We start from the raw sequence: 20,829 nt of genomic DNA on the forward strand, positions 1-20,829 counted from the left end.
TGTGTGTGTGTGTGTGTGTGTGTGTGTGTGTGTGTGTGTGTGTGTGTGTGTGTGTGTGTGTGCCTGTGTGCCTGTGTGCCTGTGTGCATGTGTGTGTGGGCGTGTTGAGATTGTGATTGTCTTAATCTAAAGCGCTGCGTAGAGGATGCCAAATCCATACTGTAAATGCAAAGAGTGAGTTTATGCCGTCTTCGATTGAACAGGAAATGGACAGGAAATCCCAGAGGAATGGCACGAAACAGCTAAGATTTAAAAGTCACCCTTTATGTGTGTTTGTAGTGTATTATTTTATTCCTCTTCATTGTATGGAAGATATGCCAAGTCCATAAATGTGTAGAGTAATGATGCACCAGACGTGTATGCTTGTAATGCAGCTTTCAACTTTTGAAATATATATTTTTTCCTACTTTTTTTTTCTTTGTTGCCTTTTTCACATTCTTTTTAACCTTTTTTGGGACTCCCAGAGCAGGGAAGCTTTTAATTATATATATACGTTTCATATATATACACATGACAAATAAAATATCTTGTATCTTGTATGCTTGGGAAGTGCATAATGGTCTCTCTTGTGTCCTTCTCACCACCAAGATAGATGGATGTACAGTAGCCAGTAGCTCCCATAGGCACTGCTTTAAATAGGAGGAGATGTCTGTCTACTGAAAGTGGCACAGGCAGGCTTTTTCTGTTAATACACCACTATCATCTTAGAGCTTAGATTGGCCTTTATTGTCTCTACAGGAGAGAGATTTTGCTTGGATATGAGAAGGTGTGATATCTTTCTCTTCCTACTGGCGAGTGGATACACCACTATCGTGATTCTAACGTGATTCTTGCGTGGAATGGGGTGTCTGTCTTAAATGTGTAATGTCTTTGAATGTGTAATGTGTAACTGCATGTCTTTTACAATGGTGAAACTGAAGACAAGTTTCCACACCTGTGGCCATTAAAGAATCAAATCAAATCAAATAACCCATTGACATCTATACAGTATTTACTATATCTACCACAGGGTTCTAACCTTCTCATTATATCGCGCATTGTTTTCCTCAAACATCTATTTTCTAGCTGCAAAAGGTTTTTTTTTGTAGTTGAACAGATCGGTACAGTATTGATTCCGATCTCCTTGGAGATGTTGCAGTGGAAGTAACTTTCCATTATCTTTCCTGCCCTGTAGAAGTAGCCGCAAATAATTATGACATTTATTGCCACCTGAAATATCACCGCGCCACGCTCCACTGTGTGTGCAGTCCGTGTAGAGTATTGCCTCAGCATTTCTTTTGGCATCGCCACCCACAGCTCTTTTGGTCCCTCTTGAGATAACCTCCAAATGTGCTAGCATTGAAGGACCACTTCAGTCAATTTCAATATGCTGTTGTATTACTCACGCTACCCTTGACTTGTCAGTACCCGGTGATGCCACATTTTCCCACTCAACCCTTTCTGAGCTATTCTAATGGGGGCAGTGTTTGTCTACATTTCTACAATGTTTTTTTTAAATTACATGGGCCTACTCAAAATATTTTCCCAAAAGGTACCACTGTTTGCTACTTGTCTGCTGATGTTGCATAACCTTTTGGATGTAATTGGGAATAGATAAAAATGAAAAAAAAATTTGAAATGCAAACCAACCGCAGCCCCCATTACAATGACCAGGATCTCGAAAAAGGCGGAAGAAAAAAAAAAAAAAAAATCTCAGGTACTGACAAGTCCATGGTAGTGTGAGCATTACTACTGCATGTTGAAAATGGCTGAAGTTACCCTTTAAGAATAACTACACCGGGCCGTGCACCGACAGACCTTGGTGTCGTGAACGCAACACGAGGTTAACGTTTGGTAGGACATCACAGCCAGGGTACAGCATCGTACCACCTTGCCAACAAAGGTCATGGGTCTTTTAAAGTATAATAAAATGAAACCTATTGCGAAACAATTAGCTGTCAGTGCTTAGTAAAACAGTACCATGATCGTACCACCTTGTCAAAGGTCATGGCTTCAAGTATAAAGCGAAATGTATTGGGAAATGGTTAGCTGTCAGATCGGTTTTGCCGTTCCCTGACCAGATTGCTGCCGTGGCTGCCAATGATCCAGTATGGGTGACTTATTAAAGTCATGTTTGGCCACAGACTGTGGATTGCTGGTGGACCTTTGGCTCTATGAAAGAGATTGAATGGAAGTCAGTGTTGCCACATTGTATTTGTACCATAATTTTGCCCTCTGTACGATCAAAAAAACATGATGGATGATAATTTCAGAGTTTTCATCCAGTTCATTTAGTTTCATTAAAACAACCATTGAGTTCCTCCCAAAAAACGATAACTTTCAGGTTTTTGTATGATAGTTAGGCATTTTCCATCTGGTAACACTGATGGAAGCTGACCAAGATACGGTACTCGATGAAGATGACAATTTTTTTTGTCTGTGTTTTGAGGAGAAGGAAGAGTTTAATTGAAATAGGTCTACATTGAAGTTTATACTATTATGCAGTTTTATAGTGTGATAAAATGAGAAGTCTGAAGAAAGAGACTTAAAGGAGAACTCCACTTTTTTGAACATTAAGGCCATTTTCTGAGTGGTCTACAATGTTTTAACATTTGTTTTCAAGAATATGCAACTCACCAAGTGTTCAGCAGTACTCACTGGTGTTCCTTAACAATTTTTGTAGCGAAATGTGGAATCTGTGGTGTTTTATGTGCATTTTATGTAGCAATTTGTAAATTAAGTTTCACTTTCACTTTCTTTCACAAAATGGCAAATAAAAAATGACAGAAGTCATATTTCGCCTTGAAACTTGTTAGGGACTGCTAGTGAACACCCCTAACCACTTTGTGAGCTGTAGACTTTCGAAAACAAATGTTCAAGGTGATTTTAAGAACAGAGTTGCAGGTGCCCATAGACGGCCATTCTAAAGCTGGTTGAGATAAAATCCAAATCAGCCAAATAACAGAGACTGCAGCAAACATGAAATAAATGGTGAGGGGGACTATAAAACATTGCAGACCACTCAGAAAATGGCCTTAATGTTCAAAAAACTGGAGTTCCCCTTTAAAGTCAATTGTTAGTAGTTGTTGTGTGCTTGATTCTGTTAATGGGCTGGGCTGGGCTGGGCCTTGTCTCTTCATTAGGGGCAGTGCATTGATTTCCATTGGTCTCCTTGTGGCCAATTAGGTAATTACTCTGTTGGTTTGGGTGAGCTGCTGAGCCGTGTGTGTGTGTGTGTGTTATTACAGTATTACTGCATGAAAAATATTGAGCATCAGGTGCTTTTGACTTGTGGAGCACAGCATTATCTGGATTTTATTATTCCAAAGCGGAAAAAAAAGCCCAGAATCATTTTTCCTTTTTCAGAAACGAGCAAATCTAGTGCAATTGTTGGTCGTCCGTTTGGAGGACGTGCAGTATTGGAAATCAGACGAGTGCAGGTCAGGGTATGAACCTGAAGGGGATTATTATTATTAATATTATGACACAGGATAGGTAGGACACATCTGCCTGTCTGACTGTCCTTGGTCACACTGTGTGTGTGTGTGTGTGTGTGCGTGCTTGCAGTGTTGCCAGATTGGGCAGCTTAGGAGGACCGCCTGCGGGTAAAGAAAAAAGTCTGAGTGTTGGGCGGGTGTTTCTGAACATTTATGACCATAGAAATCAATACAATTTAGGTCAAATTGGGCAGGATAAAGTGCCTCCAGGCAGGTTTTTTTTTTACCTTTTTTTCCCAGAATGCAAATCACCGGTCACATCTGGCAACACTGTGTGTGTCCCTGTGTGTCTGCACAGGCGGTCTGGGGGGTAATCCTCTACCCCTAGAAAGCCTCTCGGACGTGCTCCAAGGCCGCCCTCGCTCTCGCTCTCGCTCTCGCTCGCTCTCTCTCTCTCTCTCTCTCTCTCTCTCTCTCTCTCTCTCTCTCGCTCGCTCGCTCGCTCGCTCGCTCGCTCGCTCTCTCTCTCTCTCTCTCTCTCTCTCTCTCTCTCTCTCTCTCTCTCTCTCTCTCTCCCCCCCTGTTGGCGTGTGTGACACACTTTGTCATTATTATACCCCCCACCTGCGCCACATCTGTTGTAACCTCTATTGCATCACTGCTGTGCCACTGTCCACTGGAGTAAGCTGGGAGTTCAAATGGGATTATAGTGGATTTCTGTTGCGTGGGGACAGCCTTGTCACTCGGTTCATTCTTTTTTTTTTTTAAATCATGAAAATTGAGAGATTGTTTTGACACAGGCTCTTTTTTTACAAGGAGCATCTGTCCTTTTTGTTTTGTTTTTTGGTGGGGGGGTTTTTCGGTGGTGGCAGGGTCGTAAAGTTGATTGGGGATGACTGAGGGTCACAGCTTCTTTTCTTTAATTGGTTAGGCAGCCATCACTAGGTCAAGCCAGAATTTGTATCGGCTGACTGATGACGACGTTCTGCATTGCTGACCACCAACATAAGCAGCCAGTGATGTGATGGTTATGATGGCACACCTTGAGCCTAATCTAAGAAGCTGGTTCAGGAGTAAACCAGGTTCAATTAAGAGGTAAATAATCTAATAAAAGAGCCCGGAATCCTCATTTTCTTCTACTAGATGGTTTACTGCTGAACCAGCTTCTTCGTATAGGCTCCTTATCTTGCTTTACATCCAATCATACATCGCAATGAAAGATTCATATTCTCATACTCCTCAATTTCAAAAACGATTATGGATGCAATGTGTATGAAATATGACAGTCTAGAATGTTAACTTTTAAATTACACAAAACTATGAACTTGTTGAGACATTTCAGTCTACCTATTTGACTGCATATTGCTGTGGTGTATGTTGTGTTTATTTTCTAATAGCATAAGTATAGCCGAGAGTGTCACGCTGTTCTCAATCTTCACCGATTTTCCATAAATATCCACATTTTTACTCATCACCGTACCATCCTTACTCGTGCGTGTGCACAGAGCAGTGTAAACTCAAGTCAAGTCTAAACTCTACTTTATCTCGAGGAGGGAGCTCTTGCTGCGGTCTAGTGCTCTTGGTAATGCTGTTTTAGTGCTCTGAGATTGTCAGGCACAAGACATTGTGTCTTATTTACTCTCCAACTTGCTAATGAGTCGTCTGGAGGAGAGGAGAGGAGAGAGACATCAGCATCACCACTCAGCCCATTATAGCAGAGTTGTAAAGTCTCCTCTCCTCTCCTCTCCTCTCCTCTCCTCTCCTCTCCTCTCCTCTCCTCTCCTCTCCTCTCCTCTCATGTCCTGATGCTGTGGAGGTGTTGTTGTTTTTGTACCGTTCCCATAGCGTGAAAGCGAAAGAAAGAAAGCCCAAATGGGAAGATCAAACTCCCATTGTCATTGTGACACAGCACTACACAGCACACTAGTGCATACTGCACACAATGAAATTGCATTTATGCCTCACCCATGCGATGGTATAAGATGGCAGAATGGCTGCGGCTCACAAAAAGGGCTCGCCAGGCGAATGCGACACCTTAATTTCCCTCGGGATTAATAAAGTAACTCTCCACTACTCCTCTTCCTCTTCTGTTCCTCCACAGCTCATAACGGCAGTGTGGGAGGGAGGCTACAACTTCGTCTGCCAGGATATACACAGCGGCGGAGAGGCGGACCACAAGGTAAGCACAGGACGGCTGCTGCTGCTGCGAGCAGTGGGGCCGTGTCCAAGTAAGGACCTCCGCACATTGGCTCCGACAGCACTGTGGAGCACTTTCGCTTCCGACACAATTCTGTCTGACCCCCAAACCCAATTTCACACGAACATAGCATGGATAGTCAATGGGCAGCTCCGACAAAATAGAACTCGCCTCTAATCGCTAGCCGATGTCCGTGGACATCGGCGCCGGTGTGTGGGGTTCTATTGAAAACAATGGAATCAAACTTTGGCGGAGCAGTGCTCTGCACTTTGTCAGAGCCGGTGTGCGGAGGCCCTAACAAGATACAAGATACAAGATATTTTATTTGTCATGTGTATATATCACCCAGTGAGCAAACGGAACGTCTTCTGATTGGCTGAGCAGGTGTCCTTTATTCCCCGGTAGCAGGACACCTATGATGTCATGTGGGCGTGCGGGCGTCCAAGTTGCTTCTTTTCTAACTTTCTGGCGAAGTGCCGTTGCTAGTTCTATCGCATCTGGTTGTCTAGTCAAGACCGCGTCGTTAGTTCTATCGCATCTGGTTGTCTAGTCAAGACCCCGTTACTAATTCTATTGCATCTCGTTGTCAAGTCAAAAATCCAGTCGTCAATTCTATCGCATTTGGTTGTCAAGTAACCCCAACATTCTGTGCGCGTCCTCCTTAGACTATGCCTCCGATGGAGGCGCGTCTCACTAGATTAGGAAGTGATGCCCATAGCAACGTACAAAGCGCAGTGGTGAATCTACTTTCTCACAAAGCCTTAGATCAACTTATTAATAAATTAATACATTAATACTTAAATGCTGGTAACCGGGTGATAAGCGGAATAGCGGCCTTCGAGGTGTCCCGATATCAAGGGAAAATGGACTTGGCGAAGCGAACAGCCCTTCGGCTGCGCCGTCGGGCTGTTTAGAACGCTCCGCCTCGTCCATTATTTCCCATGGTATCGGGACACCTCGTCGTCCGCTATTCCATATATATATGAAACATATATATATATATATATACAATGAAAAGCTTCCCTGCTCTGGGAGTCCCAAAAAAGGTTAAAAAGAATGTTAAAAAGGCAAAAAAAAAAGTAGGAAAAAATATATATTTAAAAAGTTGAAAAAGTTGAAAGCTGCAACAAAAAATAAAAATGGCAGGTTGGAGAAAGGGGAGATGTGATGAGTGGATTCCTTCCTATGTTGGTGTTTTTGAATTCAACAACATTCATTTAACATGCTGGATGACTGCCTATCATCATTACCGAGATAACTCCCTTCCGGCTGTACAGTGTGTATTTGCTGACTAATGACTTGTCTTTGCCCCCTGTGGCGTCTTCCTTCAGCAGCGATGGGAGAAACTTGGATTCATTAGCTAGAATCCAGCGCCACATTGGCCAAATGACCTGGATTTATCTGTCCAATTCAGCCAGGTGATTGGCTTAATCACCTGACCTCCGCTTCGTTAATTAGGCTAATAGCCTGGGTGTCCTGGACAGGTTAATCCAGGTCATGGTGGTGCTGGATTATAAAGTAATGAATCCAGAGTGCCCATCACTAATGAAGTCACCACAGGGGCGAAGACAAGTCATTAGTCAGCAACTACAGGGTGTCACTGGTCTTCAATGGAAAAATGGTGAGAGGACATAAGGACAAGGCATTTATATAGCGCCTTTCCACTCCTTCGAGCACTCAAAAGCGCTTTACATTGTATGCCTCACATTCACCCATCCACACACCGGTGGCAGTGGCTGCCACGTAGGGTTTCACCCTGCCACCAGGAGCAATTTCGGGTTAACTGTCTTGGAGGGTGAGAAAGTGGATCGCACTCGGGTTCTTCTTTTCTTCTTTTTATTTTTTCATGTTTTACATAGCAGCAGAAGTGTAGACAAACGTTTCGGCTGTTGCCTTCGTCAGTGTCTCGTCTTACTAAGCTACTTCCTGAGTTTTATCTAGGCGTCTCCTTTGAACACCTGTTACTGATTGGGGATGACGCAGTGCACGCTCCAAACTGGGTTAACTGTCTGGCTCAAGGACACATTGATGGGGTCAGGCGGGGCTCCGAACCTGCAACCTTCTGGTTTCTGAACGTCTCCTCTACCACCTGAGCCACCTCCTTCCCATCACAATGTTATGCATGTAATGTATAACATCTGTTAGTCACCCTTTTGTCTACCATGTAGTCAATTTTACATTTGTCCTCATCACAAAAGGAAAAGTCACCAGTCCCATCGTTTTGGCTATTGTGATCGCACGGCACATCACAAAAGTTGGCAAACCGCAAATTCAACCATTTGCATTTGGTCCTGGTTTGTGTTCATTATACGGCACTTGGAAGAACTTGATATAAAATTTGAAGTGGCCCTTCGAATGTTAACCCCTTAAGACGCGGCTTTATAAATTTGTTGTTACCAGTATGGCAATGACCAAGTCGTGCTGCATTACTGAAAGGCCTGTGTTGTGTCATAGTATTGTAGTGCTATGGTAGTTACATTTCAATGACTATTACAGCGTGCCACTGGAGGTACGGCGCGCATTAAGGGGCTACAGGTTCCTCCTCCCCTCTGCTCTTTACAGATCATGCGTGTGCTTTGGTGGTACTACTTCTCCAATGAGCAATTTAAACTGAATATATAAACATATAAATAAGACTGACATTAACCACACATCTCTATATTCCTGTACCCAGATCATGTGTGTGCTTTGGTGGTACTACTTCTCCAATGAGCAATTTAAACTGAATATATAAACATATAAATAAGACTGACATTACCACACATCTGTATATTCCTGTACCCAGATCATGTGTGTGCTTTGGTGGTACTACTTCTCCAATGAGCAATTTAAACTGAATATATAAACATATAAATAAGACTGACATTACCACACATCTCTATATTCCTGTACCCAGATCATGCGTGTGCTGTGGTGGTACTACTTCTTCTCTGCTCTTTACAGATCATGCGTGTGCTGTGGTGGTACTACTTCTCCAAGCTGATTGAGTTCATGGACACTTTCTTCTTCATCCTGCGCAAGAACAACCACCAGATCACCTTCCTGCACATCTACCACCACGCCAGCATGTTCAGCATATGGTGGTTCGTCATGAACTGGGTGCCCTGCGGACACTGTGAGTCGCCTTTTTAACCATCTCCTCGCTCTCTCTCTCTCTCACTCTCTCACTCTCTCACTCTCTCACACTCTCTCTGTCTCTGTCTCTATCTCTCTCTCTCTCTCTCTCTCTCTCTCTCTCTCTCTCTCTCTCTCTCTCTCTCTCTCTCTCTCTCTCTCTCTCTCTCTCTCCACAAGACCCCAATAGATAGATGGATAGATACTGTAGATCAGTGTTTCTCAACTGGTGGGTCGCGACCCAAAATTGGGTCGCGGAGGGGACATGGGTGGGTCGCGGAGCCGTGGTGTAAAAAAAAAAGTAATTCATTGATTCGCCAAAAAAAAACAAAAACATCCAACTTTTCCTGCAACAATTTAAAACTTTTATTTTGATAGGCGATTGAACTCCATCAGAACCGTCTCTGACTAGATGTCATCTGTCGTCATACAATCAGAATGTTTATGCGAGATAGATAGTAGCGTGCAACTAGCCTGGGAACTCCCATACTGCCTTTAGTTCTACACAATTGTTTCGATCTGATCTCCCAGGCTAGTTGCACGCTGCTATCTATGGTTGCACGCTTGCCTGGTTAGCACCAGACCTAATCTCAATTGTGATTAGGTCTGGTGCTAACCAGGCAAGCGTGCAACCAGTCAGTCGAGTGTTGAAGACAGTGCGTTGAAAAGAAAGCTCGCATTGTGGGAACCAGGGTAAACAAAGACAGGTTTGACATTTTCCCCAACGCTTGTCAAGATTTTGAAGCCCTTGTAATTAGTTTAACCCCCCCCCCAACTCTCCCATTAGCCTAAAGGTGCTCCTTGTTGTGCAAGCTAGGCATACGTGATAATAATCGCAGTGTTCTGTTAATTGCTGCGTTCACAGGCCTACTGCTATTCATAATAAACCAGAATACATTTCCCACATATTGAAAGGATGATTTTTAATGTCAAGACATAGGCTAGCTGTTCCTCAGATACATGCTGCAATGTTCACACAGCCCACTTTTTAAAATGTAGGATAATGTTAAAATGACCATGCAGATGCAGAACACAAGTAGAAATTAATAATAATGTCATTAAACAGGCCTATTGTGGTTATATTTTGAGAATTACATTGAATTGACTTGAACGCTAAAAAATTGGGTCGTGACCGAATGAGAGTGGAAAATGGTGGGTCCCAAGACTGCCCCAGTTGAGAACCACTGCTGTAGATGGATAGATAGATGGATGGATAGATAGACTATGTCCTCTCTCTCTCTGCAAACCCCAAATAGATGGATAGATAGCCTTTATTGTCCCCAAGGGGAAATTCGTTCACACCACACAGGGTGCAGTATCCCAAGAGCAGCGCCTATATAAGAACACCTGTCAACCCACCTGTACATTACTTATATGCACAATACAGTAAGACAACTTTAGGGAGGGGCGGGTAGACATGGACCAGACCGGTAGACTGATGGCATTAAGGAAGCAAAATAACAATATACACCCTCACCTGTCACAATGGATTTTTTATTTTTATCCACATAGCCCTGTCTCAAATGACAGAGAGAGAGAGAGAGAGAGAGAGGACATGTACAGTGAGGAGAATAAGTATTTGATCCCTTGCTGATTTTGTTGGTTTGCCCACTAATAAAGACATGATCATTCTTTAATGTTAATGATAATATGTATTCTAATATGGAGAGACAGAATATCAAAAAGAAAATCCAGAAATTAACTCTAAAGAATATATAATAATTGATTTATATTTAATTGAAGGAAATAAGTATTTGATCCCCTGCCAACCATTAAGAGTTCTGATCCCGCAGATCAAATGGCACTTCCAATCAACTTGTTATCTGAATTGAACACACCTGTTAATAGTAACCTGCACAAAAGACACATTGAATCTGCAGAATCAGTCCATAGAATCAGTCAATCAATCAAACTAAACTCGCCAACATGGGACAGACCAAAAAGCTGTCAAAGGATGCCAGGGACAAGATTTTAGAACTCAATAAGGCTGAAATGGGCTCCTGGATATTAAAGAGCAAACTGCTGGTGCATTTCTTCCCAATTTTAGGACATACAAAATGATCATCAATCATCAATCTTAGGCCTGTCTCTGGTTCCATACAAGATTTGACCTTGTGGGAATTTAATAACCAGAAAAAAGGAGATGAAGCACCTTAAAACTGTATGGGAGGAGCTAGGAAATGATCTCAAGGCAGCTGTGGCCTCAATCACTAAGAAAACTATTGGAAATACTTGATACCACAGCGGATTAAAATCCTGCAGTGCATGTATGGTACCCCGGCTTCAGAAGGAACCTGTTCAGGCTCACCTGAGGTTTGCCAATGAACGTCAAACTGGATTAGGATATGATTGGGAGGTGCTGGAATCAGATAACACCAAAATCAAACTGTTTGGCATTAACACAACTCTATATGTCTGGAGGAAGAGAAATGCTGCCTATGATCCCAAGAACAACACCTTCTCCAACATCAATAAATGAAAGTGGAAACATTATGTTTTGAGGTTGTTTGTCTGGCCAAGACACAGGACAACTTCACATCGTCAAGAAATGGATGGAGGGAGACAATAAACGTACAATGTTGCATGCCAACCTCTTTCCCACCACCACTAGACTGAAGGTGGGTCATGGATTTGCCTCCCAAAATGATAATAATCCATAACATACAGCCCAAGCAACGAAGGAGTAGCTCAAGCAGAAGCACATTAAGGTCATGAAGTGGCCTAGACAGTTTCCAAACATTAACCCTATAATAATCCTGTGAAGGGAACAGAAGTTCCCATTTAGCAAGCTACAGTCATACAACTTAAGTGATTTAGAGATGATCTGCAAAGAAAAGTGGACAAAAATCCTTTCTAATATACCCACAAACATTGTCATTAACTGAAAGAAACATCTGACCTCTCTATGTGAAAACAAGGGCTTTGCCACCAAGTATTTTGTCTTTTTTGACTAGAGGGGTCAAATACTTATTTTCCTCAATGGAATACAAATCAATTAAAATATATTCTTCAAAGTTGTTTTCTGGATTTTCTTTTTGATATTCTGTCTCTCTATATTATAATACATTTTATCATTAACATTATAGAATGATCATGTCTTTATTAGTGGGCAAACCAACAAAATCAGCAAGGGATCAAATACTTATTCTCCTCACTGTATGTAGCCTACCGTAGATCCATAAATTGGCTTAGAATTACAGCCCCTACAACGGCAACGAGATGATGTGTACACGCAGTGTGTTTTAAATGTAAACATGATGATATTATATTTTAACATCGTATTTGTCGACCACTTACATTTTGGGTTTCTTGCAGAATAGCCTCTGATAAAAGCTGATTTGGACTGCCTTACAACTTAGAAGACATTAGCACAGTAGCACATTGAGTACAGTGCCTCCTAAACTCTCACAGGGAAAGTGGTTTATCTGCTCTGCAATTACAAGCAGGCAGCAATTTACAAATTACAATGCTGACAGCATTGGCTGGGCCCGTGACAAAGCCATCAGAAAGGGCCCCCCACTCAATACATTAAGTGTCAAGAAGACCGAATTGTGGGCCCAAATTGAGAGACCTTGGGCCTTAGACAGTTCACCCCTTTGCCCCGCCCCTGTCAGCTTCCCTGTTCACAAGTCTAGTGCTTGGGCAAGAGCAAGACGCTGAACAGAATCCATCTATGTGCATTATCTCTGCCCTCTGCTGCCGCCCGTGTTCACTTGGGGTTCACATGCAGGTCAGACCAACCCGGACACCCTTTATTAGGACAGTAGTGCCAAGGTGACCATGCCTTTTTTTAGTTCATTTTCTTTTTTTTAGTATTTTGTGAAGGAATAATCTATTATAACAAAGACTTGGGTTCATCGAGTTCAAAGTGTCATTATTTGAAGTTTATTCTGTAGAGGAGGCTAGATATGCCCATCAAGAACAAGAATGGCAGTTGTGGCTCAAGGCAAGCCTAGTTTATTTGTATAGCGCAGTGGTTCGCAACCTTTTTTGAACAAACGCCCCCTTGACCTCATCATAAGCCTACCAACGCCCCCCTTTGTACTAAAAAAAATAAATGGACTAATGCCCCCAATGACAACTAAGATCCTTCTCAACTCCCACTCCCAGGGCGCTGTGCCACCCCGGTTGAGAAACACTAGTGTAGCGCATTTTATACAGCACGCAGAGGCTGTGAGGCAGTACAATACGATTCACTAAAGCAAAGGTATAAAACACAGCATATGGATTAAAAAGAAAATAATAAAAATGAAAGGACGACAAATAAAAAGATAAAGTAGATAAAGTTCAAAATCAATGCGTCAGGTCACACCGTAATTAAACAAAATTTGTATTACTCTTTAAAAACTTGGTTAAATTGCTCAGAAGACTGCACAGGGACTGCACTACACTGCACAGGGCTGTTTTCTCGCACATTCCAGTCCAAAGTTGGTATGATAGTAACCCACATATCGAGGGCCGTGATGGCAGCCATGTGTTACGCAATGTGTGCTGCCGCAGCTCATGCCAGGCAAGCAAATAAAAAGGCCAGGAGAGATTGATCATGTGCGGGCCACAGGCAGACAAACTGGAAATGCTGCCAGAGATTTTTTCCCCTGCCTGTGCTCCTAACACATACAGTTGGTGATTTCTCCAATTAGCTCATCAGTCTGGCTGAAGTGTAATAATATCATCATCTGGTTCATTGAATTGGCTGAAGCATATGTACTGTATGTATAGGCATGTACAGATGGGGACGACGTGGTGCTAAAGCACTTGCCCCTTTGTGCTACTGAACAAAAAAATGCCCTTTTTGAAAAAAAAACATTTTTGTCACAATTTTCCATGGTCCATGTTGACATGATCATCTACAAATGCTTGACTATCAAAAGCGTGTGACAATAATGGCCCAATATAACATGGCCTCTCTCTAGCCTTGTAAGGCAGGCAAGCAAATAAAAAGGCCAGGAGAGATTGATCATGTGCGGGCCACGGGCAGACAAACTGGAAATGCTGCCAGAGATTTTTTTCTGCCTGTGCTCCTATTAGCTTATCAGTCTGGCTGAAAACGTGTAATATCATCATCTGGTTCATTGAATTGGCTGAAGCATATGCACCGTAGGCTATGTGTTTTACTTTCTGAAAAGACCTGGGATGCATCTGATTCCCAAACAGGTCTGCAGCTTTAACAGATCTCTTCACCTCTCCATTATTATTCATCATATCTATTGAGACTGATGGTGTCCATCCCCACTGGTCAGATTGACAGTTAATCAGCATCAGAAATATGGTGCTTGGTTTAGCTTTTACAATCAAGCGTGTGTTGTGCACACATGATGATTAAGGGTTTTTTTCCTCACAATATCCTCACAAAGACACTTTAAACACAGGTACATGACCTCAGTAGTCCTCATTAATAAATCCGATGTCTTGTGACTGCTTTATTACCTGGCCTCGGTAGGCCTACTCTTTCGATTTCCTCAAGGTCTCATATCTGACTACAGTAGGCTACAGTAAAGGGCTGTCAGCTCACCTCACCACCACTCTCCCAGTGGCCCCTTGGGGTATTTTTGTCCCCATTAGCATCGAGGTGCTAGGTCAGCGTCCTCTTCAAAAATACCTCTCCTCTTTCTTTCTTTTTTTTCAACAAAAGAGCCTTTTTTTCTTCACCAACAGCCTTTTTTGTCTTGTTTTCAGTGGAGCATGATTACCTTTTGTATCTGGTTTCATTCAAGACTGAATACTTTGTATTGAATAGTAATTGCCATCCTTTGTATTGTTCACATTACATACACTGGTGAAGTATTTTGGAATTGGCTTGTGAAGTGGGATGTTTGGCTATTACACTGCTCCAGGTTTGCATAAGAGGTGTGAATGCACTCCTCGCACTTTATGCAATGTGTCCATGTGAGGACTGATTTCTTTTACAAGACACAGTAAAAGACATTAAATACAATTTTCATAAATCTTTTTTTCATCATTTTTTTATTTAAAGGCTGCAATTAGGCATCTGGAATTGTTGAAATTTTTCCTTACAAATGTCAAACATAAAATAATAATATTTTTACTGGTCAAGTCAAGTCAAGTTAGCTTCATCAGATCATAACTGAAAAGCACACTGTGCAGTCTGTTGCTCGCAGTGACGTGCGTAATTTGCGGCTTGCAGCAAGCGTACCGCAAGCTTTAGAAGAGTTGCGGTTGTAATAGCTACTACTTGGCATCAATTGCACACATGTACACTTTTGTGTGAAAATGTATTGCATCCACACCCAATTTGTACAAAGCCCACTAAATTTGCCTGTATGCATCATGTGCTACAGTATATTAATAAACTTGCGTCGCTTTGCTAAAAGTTGAAGCTGCCGTAAGGTGGAGAAGCAGCTGCCGTCTGAGTTTGCAGACATCATTGTTTTCAGCAGACCGGGCAGCGGGAGCACATTTATGCTTTACACCGCACATTTGGAATTTTCAGTGGATGTGTCCTTTTTTTATACACCATACAGGGAATGTTAGAATGTCTTTTAACCAATGTGCACAGAACAAATGTAAAACGTTGCAGCAGAGGATGTTCTTTCTTAGGAAGCTCAATGATTTTAGGCTAGACTGCAGCATTCTTCAATTATTTTACCAATCGCTTTTACAAAGCATTTCATCATGTGGACTAGTCTGTGTGTATGGTAGCATGCATGCAAAGGACCACAAACCACTGCAGTGCATCAAGACGGCTAGTCGGGTGATTAGTGTGGACCAGACATCTGCAGTAGAGCTACTGTGTATAATGAGCTTATTTTAAGAAAGACGGATCAAATTTTAACTCCGCCTACACATCCCCTCTACCAAAAGTTTTTAAGGAGCACTAGGTCAAATGACAAACTATCTTGCTGTCCTGAAGGGTCTTTGCAGGAGTCTAAGTAATTTGTACCAACAGCAATTGGGCTATACAACAGAAAACAACTGTAGCACTTTAGTTCACACACCTGCGCTTATGTCCTTTTATGCATTTTATTTATTTAAAACAAATGATAAAAACAGAAGATAAGAACAGACGATAAAACAGTGCTGTATTATCTCTTATTGTTAGCTTATTGTACCGCACCCATTTTATTACCAATTTATTTTATGTGGTATGTCTTTATGTGGTGTGTCTATTGTCTATCTGTCTGAGGAGATGTGCAACCTTGACCATTTGAGTTTCCTCCTAGGAGATAATAAAGTTCACCTTGACATCTGCCATCCACTCACAAGCCACACTAAAACTAGTACAAAGGGAAAAGAATCTGGTGCCACACAGATGTCTATTTTCTGTTATTTGTGTTGTCAGTGCACTAAGACTAATGTTACGTCTTACTGCACTGAAAAAATAAATAACAGAAAATGGACATCCGTGTGGCACCAGATTCTTTTCCCTTTGTACTTATTATTTAGTCCTGCTCTGGTTGTACCGGATTGTCAATTTAGAAGCGCGGAGTGTGTATCTCCTTTGTCCTGACTAAAACTAGTATTTAGTGTAGTGTTTCTCAACGGGGGCTCTAGAGCCCCCCAGGGGGCGATGGAGAACCCTTGGGCTTGGGGGTGTTGAGAAGGAGACAGCTGAGAGGAGGGCGCTCATTTGCAACTGGGGGTCAATAGTCTAGTTTAGATTTTTAATACTAAGGGGAGTGTTGATGGGCTCATGATGGAATTCACATACAGACACATGACACTAAATATCTTGTATCTCTTGTTGTATCTATCTTGTCTTGTGCTGTGTATTTGGCAGCCTACTTCGGAGCCACGCTGAACAGCTTCATCCACGTGCTGATGTACTCGTACTACGGGCTGTCTGCCATCCCCGCCGTGCGGCCGTACCTCTGGTGGAAGAAGTACATCACCCAGGGCCAGCTGGTGAGATGAGACGCACCTCTTACGTCATGTGCATACCGTTGGACAGCACCTCTTACGTCATGAGCATGCAGTCTGACAACCTGAGAGACCGGCACCTCTCCTCACTGCTCCTCTCCTCTCTGCATCACTCTCTCCTCTCCTCTCCTCTCTGCATCACTCTCTCCTCTCCTCTCCTCTCTGCATCGCTCTCTCCTCTCCTCTACTTTCTGCATCGCTCTCTCCTCTCCTTTCCGCATCACTCTCTTCTCTCTGCAACACTCTCTCTTCTCCTCTCCTCTCCTCTCCTCTCTGCATCGCTCTCTCCTCTCCTCTCCTCTCCTCTCCTCTCCTCTCCTCTCCTCTCCTCTCCTCTCTGCAACACTCTCTCTTCTCCTCTCCTCAACGCTACTCTCTTTGCAACACTCTCTCTTCTCCTCTCCTCTCTGCATCACCCTCTCCTCTCCTCCTCTCTGCATCACCCTCTCCTCTCCTCTCCGCATCACTCTCTCCTCTCTTCTCTTCTCTTCTCTTCTCTTCTCTCCGCATCGCTCTGTCCTCTCCTCTCTGTATCGCTCTCTTCTCCTCTCCTCTCTGCATCGCTCTCTTCTCCTCTCCTATCCGCATCTCCTCTCCGCATCTCCTCTCTGCATCACTCTCTTCTCCTCTCCTATCCGCACCACTCTCTCCTCTCCTCTCCTCTCTGCATCCCTCTCTCCACCTCCTCTCTGCATCCCTCTCTTCTCCTCTCCTCTACTTTCTGCATCGCTCTCTCTTCTTCTCTCCTCCCCGCTCCTCTGCTCTCTGCATCCCTCTCTACTCTCTCCACCTCTCTGCATCCCTCTCTCCACCTCCTCTCTCCACCTCCTCTCCTCTCCTCTCTGCATCGCTCTCTTCTCCTCTCCTATCCGCATCTCCTCTCCGCATCTCCTCTCCTCTGTGCATCGCTCTACTCTCCTTTCTACATCACCCTGTCCTCTCCTCTCCGCATCTCCTCTCCTCTGTGCATCGCTCTACTCTCCTTTCTACATCACCCTGTCCTCTCCTCTCCGCAATTCTTTCTCCTCTACACCCTGTATCTCTTTCTCTTCTCCTCTCAGCATCGCTTTCTTCTCTCCGCATCATTTTCTCCTCTCATTTTCTCCTCTCCTCCTCTCTCCTCATCTATTTCTCCTCTCAGAACCTTTTCTCCTCTCCTCTTCACATCCCCCTCTCCTCTCCTCTGCATTGTTTTCTCCTCTCCTGCTCTGTCCTCTCCTCTCAGCTCGTTTTGTCCTCTCCTCTCCTCTCTCTCGTTTTGTCCTCTCCTCTTCTCCTCTCCTCTCCTCTCCTCTCCTCTCCTCTCCTCTCTTCGGACAACAGTCTCCCTAATGTAATTATTTGTGGCACTTTGGGTTGTGTGTCATTGATTTTTCCATCGGCTTAGCAACAACTCTGTTTTGAAATGATGCAAATATTTGGTAGACCGTGATCACCATAAACATTCTAGTCATGATATGAAGTGCATTGTTGTGGTGTTAGCTAAGTAACTGTCATTTACATGGTCTTTAAAACTACCAGTATAGCAAACCTTAAAAAGAGAAAATGGTGTAATCAGTATTGTGGATGTTCTTTAGTAGGGCTGCACGATTATGGAAAAAATCATAATCACGATTATTTTGATCAAAATCGTAATCACGATTATTAATCACGATTAATGATTATTGATTGCAGAATTTTAAAAATAATTATAACAAGAAGAAATATAACCAAGAATGAATTGTATACGGGATAAAATAAAATGAATTGTAATAATTATGTAAAGGCAATAGCATGAAACTTGAAAAAGGTGGACAGATTTCAGGCCAGAAACACCAGCCTGTCAGTATGTTATGGTTTCAAGGACGCTCTCAAAGGTAGGTCACTAATGCCACGATTAAATCACGATTGAAATCACGACTTCGATTTCATGATTTCATCGATTATTTTCGATTAATTGTGCAGCCCTATTCTTTTTAGTGTTGCGTCTTCTCTTAATTCGAAAATGTGTTGATGTGTTTTAACTCGTCTGTAACTTGTCTGTCTGTCTGTAATTTGTGTGTGCGTGCGTGTGTGCGCGCGCGCGTGCCGTGCGCGTGTGTGTGTACTGTACTTAAACAACTTCAAGAAACTCCCACACACTGATCATTTCGCTGTTCTTTCTTTAATAAACAACGTTTCGGTACTAGACCTTCATCAGGCAACTCTACTTCAAAAAAAATCGAACTAACCCTTCTTTGCATCTGCACTTGTTGTTCTGCATATTTCCTGTGCTCCTTGTGATGTTCGCTATGATTGTCTTCTTTTGAAAGTCGCTTTGCTTATAAAGCCAAATGCAATGTAATGTAATTTAATTTGGTCACTTCACTGTGTTTATTTCTTGTTCCAGATCCAGTTTGTGGTGACCATGGCCCAGACGAGTTGTGCTGTGATCTGGCCGTGTGGCTTCCCCATGGGCTGGCTCTACTTCCAGATATCCTACATGGTCACCCTGATATTCCTCTTCTCCAACTTCTACATCAAGGTACAGTATGAAGCATCGCCAAACACCCTTTAGTACAGTATGAAGCATCGCCAAACACCCTCTAGTAGGCTACAGTGGTTCTTAACCTTTTCATCTTAATGCACCCCCTTACCTGTGAGCAAGACAAGCCGTGCACCCCCATTCCAAACGTCTACACATGTAGAGTACGCACAAAAAAACTGATTTAGGTGATTAATTACAATAATTCTTGCTTGAGACATTAATCAATACCTTAATCACTTTACATGGAGACCAAAACACGTTTTAATTTGGTTTTGAGTTGGCCTAATTATAATGTTCGCAAACAGAATTTTGGTCACATCTTCAATGTCTCTGTGTTTATACATTTGCAGACCTACAACAAGAGCCAAGGCGCGGCCCTGAAGAAGGACTACCAGAACGGCTCAGCGTTAGCCACCAAGAACGGCCACGTGAACGGCGTGGTGCCCAGCGACAGCAAAAACTACAGGAAGCTGCGAGCCGACTGAAGAGTCTCCTCTACAGAGGGGTATGGGGCACCTAAGTCACGCCCTCTATTTCCTGGTTCATGGGGCAGAGGGAGTCAAAAAATGATTACTGGGCTTGAAAACGAGTGATTTTTGGATTTGTGGTGCATAGGTGGAGGTCCAAGGTTTGGATTGGTGTCAAAAAAACACTCATTTTCAAGCCCAGTAATTATTTTTTGACTCCCCCTGCCCCATGAACCAGGAAGTAGAGGGCGTGACTTAGGTGCCCCATACTAAGGAGCTGGTTCAGGAGTAAAACGGGTGAAGTTACGTAAATCATCTAATAGAAGAACCTGGAGAGTCCTCATTTTCTTCAGAATTTCAAAACCATCAAATGGAAGAGCCTGGAGTCTTCATTTTAAGAAAGGCTCCTGGCTCTTTTATTAGATGATTTTGACATTCTTAAGAAAATGAGGACTCTTCAGGCTCTTCTATTAGATGATTTACCTCCAAACTTCACCTGGGGTGCATCCCAATATGTGTCCTTGCCTCCTCCACTTGCGCTTGTCTCCTCGTCCCACCTCATGGCCCCTCCTCCGTGGAGAAAACGATAAAGTTTCCCAGCTGTCAGCCTCTCCACAACAACTTTTGAGGGACTGTTTTTCATTCACCATCCCAATTGCAAATGAGAAAAAGACTTTACAATTGAGCTTTTGCAAGATATTGAAATATAATGCTGTTGTCAGTGATGTCATCATGACGAGAAGCAAGTGGAGGAGGCAAGTGGAGGAGGCAAGGTCACATATTGGGATGCACCCATGGTGTACTCCTGAAGCAGCTTCTTAGTAATAGGCCTCCAGGTCCATGAGCAGCCGGCCTCCCTATCTCCACAGTAGTGCATATCCATACAATATCGCTTCCAGGTAGAGGAGAGGCAGGGGCCAGAGATTTCTTATCAGGACAAAAAACCCAACAACCCGTAGGAGATTAACAACGCTGACTTGATCTAACTGTAGAGAACACCAGACAAGCCAAAGCCATTTTGAAATTGTAGAGACGTTTTTTGCACACCATGACCTGTTATTATTCATATTGAATGAAAACCACAAAATGGCCGCCGTTGAGATCATGCAGAGTCCTGAGACACCTGTGCGGACCAGCGCAGGAAGTACACTTTGACTTGTGCAGAATAAGAGGATGAATGTTTGTTTCTGTTCTTTTTCTCTCTGCTCTTTTCTTTTTTTTCTTTTCTTTCAGATTCATCAATGACTACTT

The 20,829-nt window shown here is 43.0% G+C and overlaps 1 protein-coding gene across 1 annotated transcript in view; it reads left to right on the forward strand.

Moving 5' to 3' along the window:
* elovl5 (ELOVL fatty acid elongase 5) overlaps nt 1-19,775 on the forward strand; it is a 34,914-nt gene extending 15,139 nt beyond the window's left edge. Inside the window, exons 4-8 of the mRNA XM_063191709.1 lie at nt 5,518-5,595; nt 8,557-8,728; nt 16,466-16,590; nt 18,974-19,108; nt 19,462-19,775. Coding sequence (XP_063047779.1) covers nt 5,518-5,595; nt 8,557-8,728; nt 16,466-16,590; nt 18,974-19,108; nt 19,462-19,596 — 645 coding nt within the window. The 3' untranslated portion in view covers nt 19,597-19,775. The remainder of the gene's footprint in view (nt 1-5,517; nt 5,596-8,556; nt 8,729-16,465; nt 16,591-18,973; nt 19,109-19,461) is intronic.
* Nucleotides 19,776-20,829: the final 1,054 nt, after the last annotated feature.

This window comes from Engraulis encrasicolus, chromosome 24 (assembly GCF_034702125.1).
Source record: "Engraulis encrasicolus isolate BLACKSEA-1 chromosome 24, IST_EnEncr_1.0, whole genome shotgun sequence".
Classification (NCBI taxonomy): domain Eukaryota; kingdom Metazoa; phylum Chordata; class Actinopteri; order Clupeiformes; family Engraulidae; genus Engraulis; species Engraulis encrasicolus.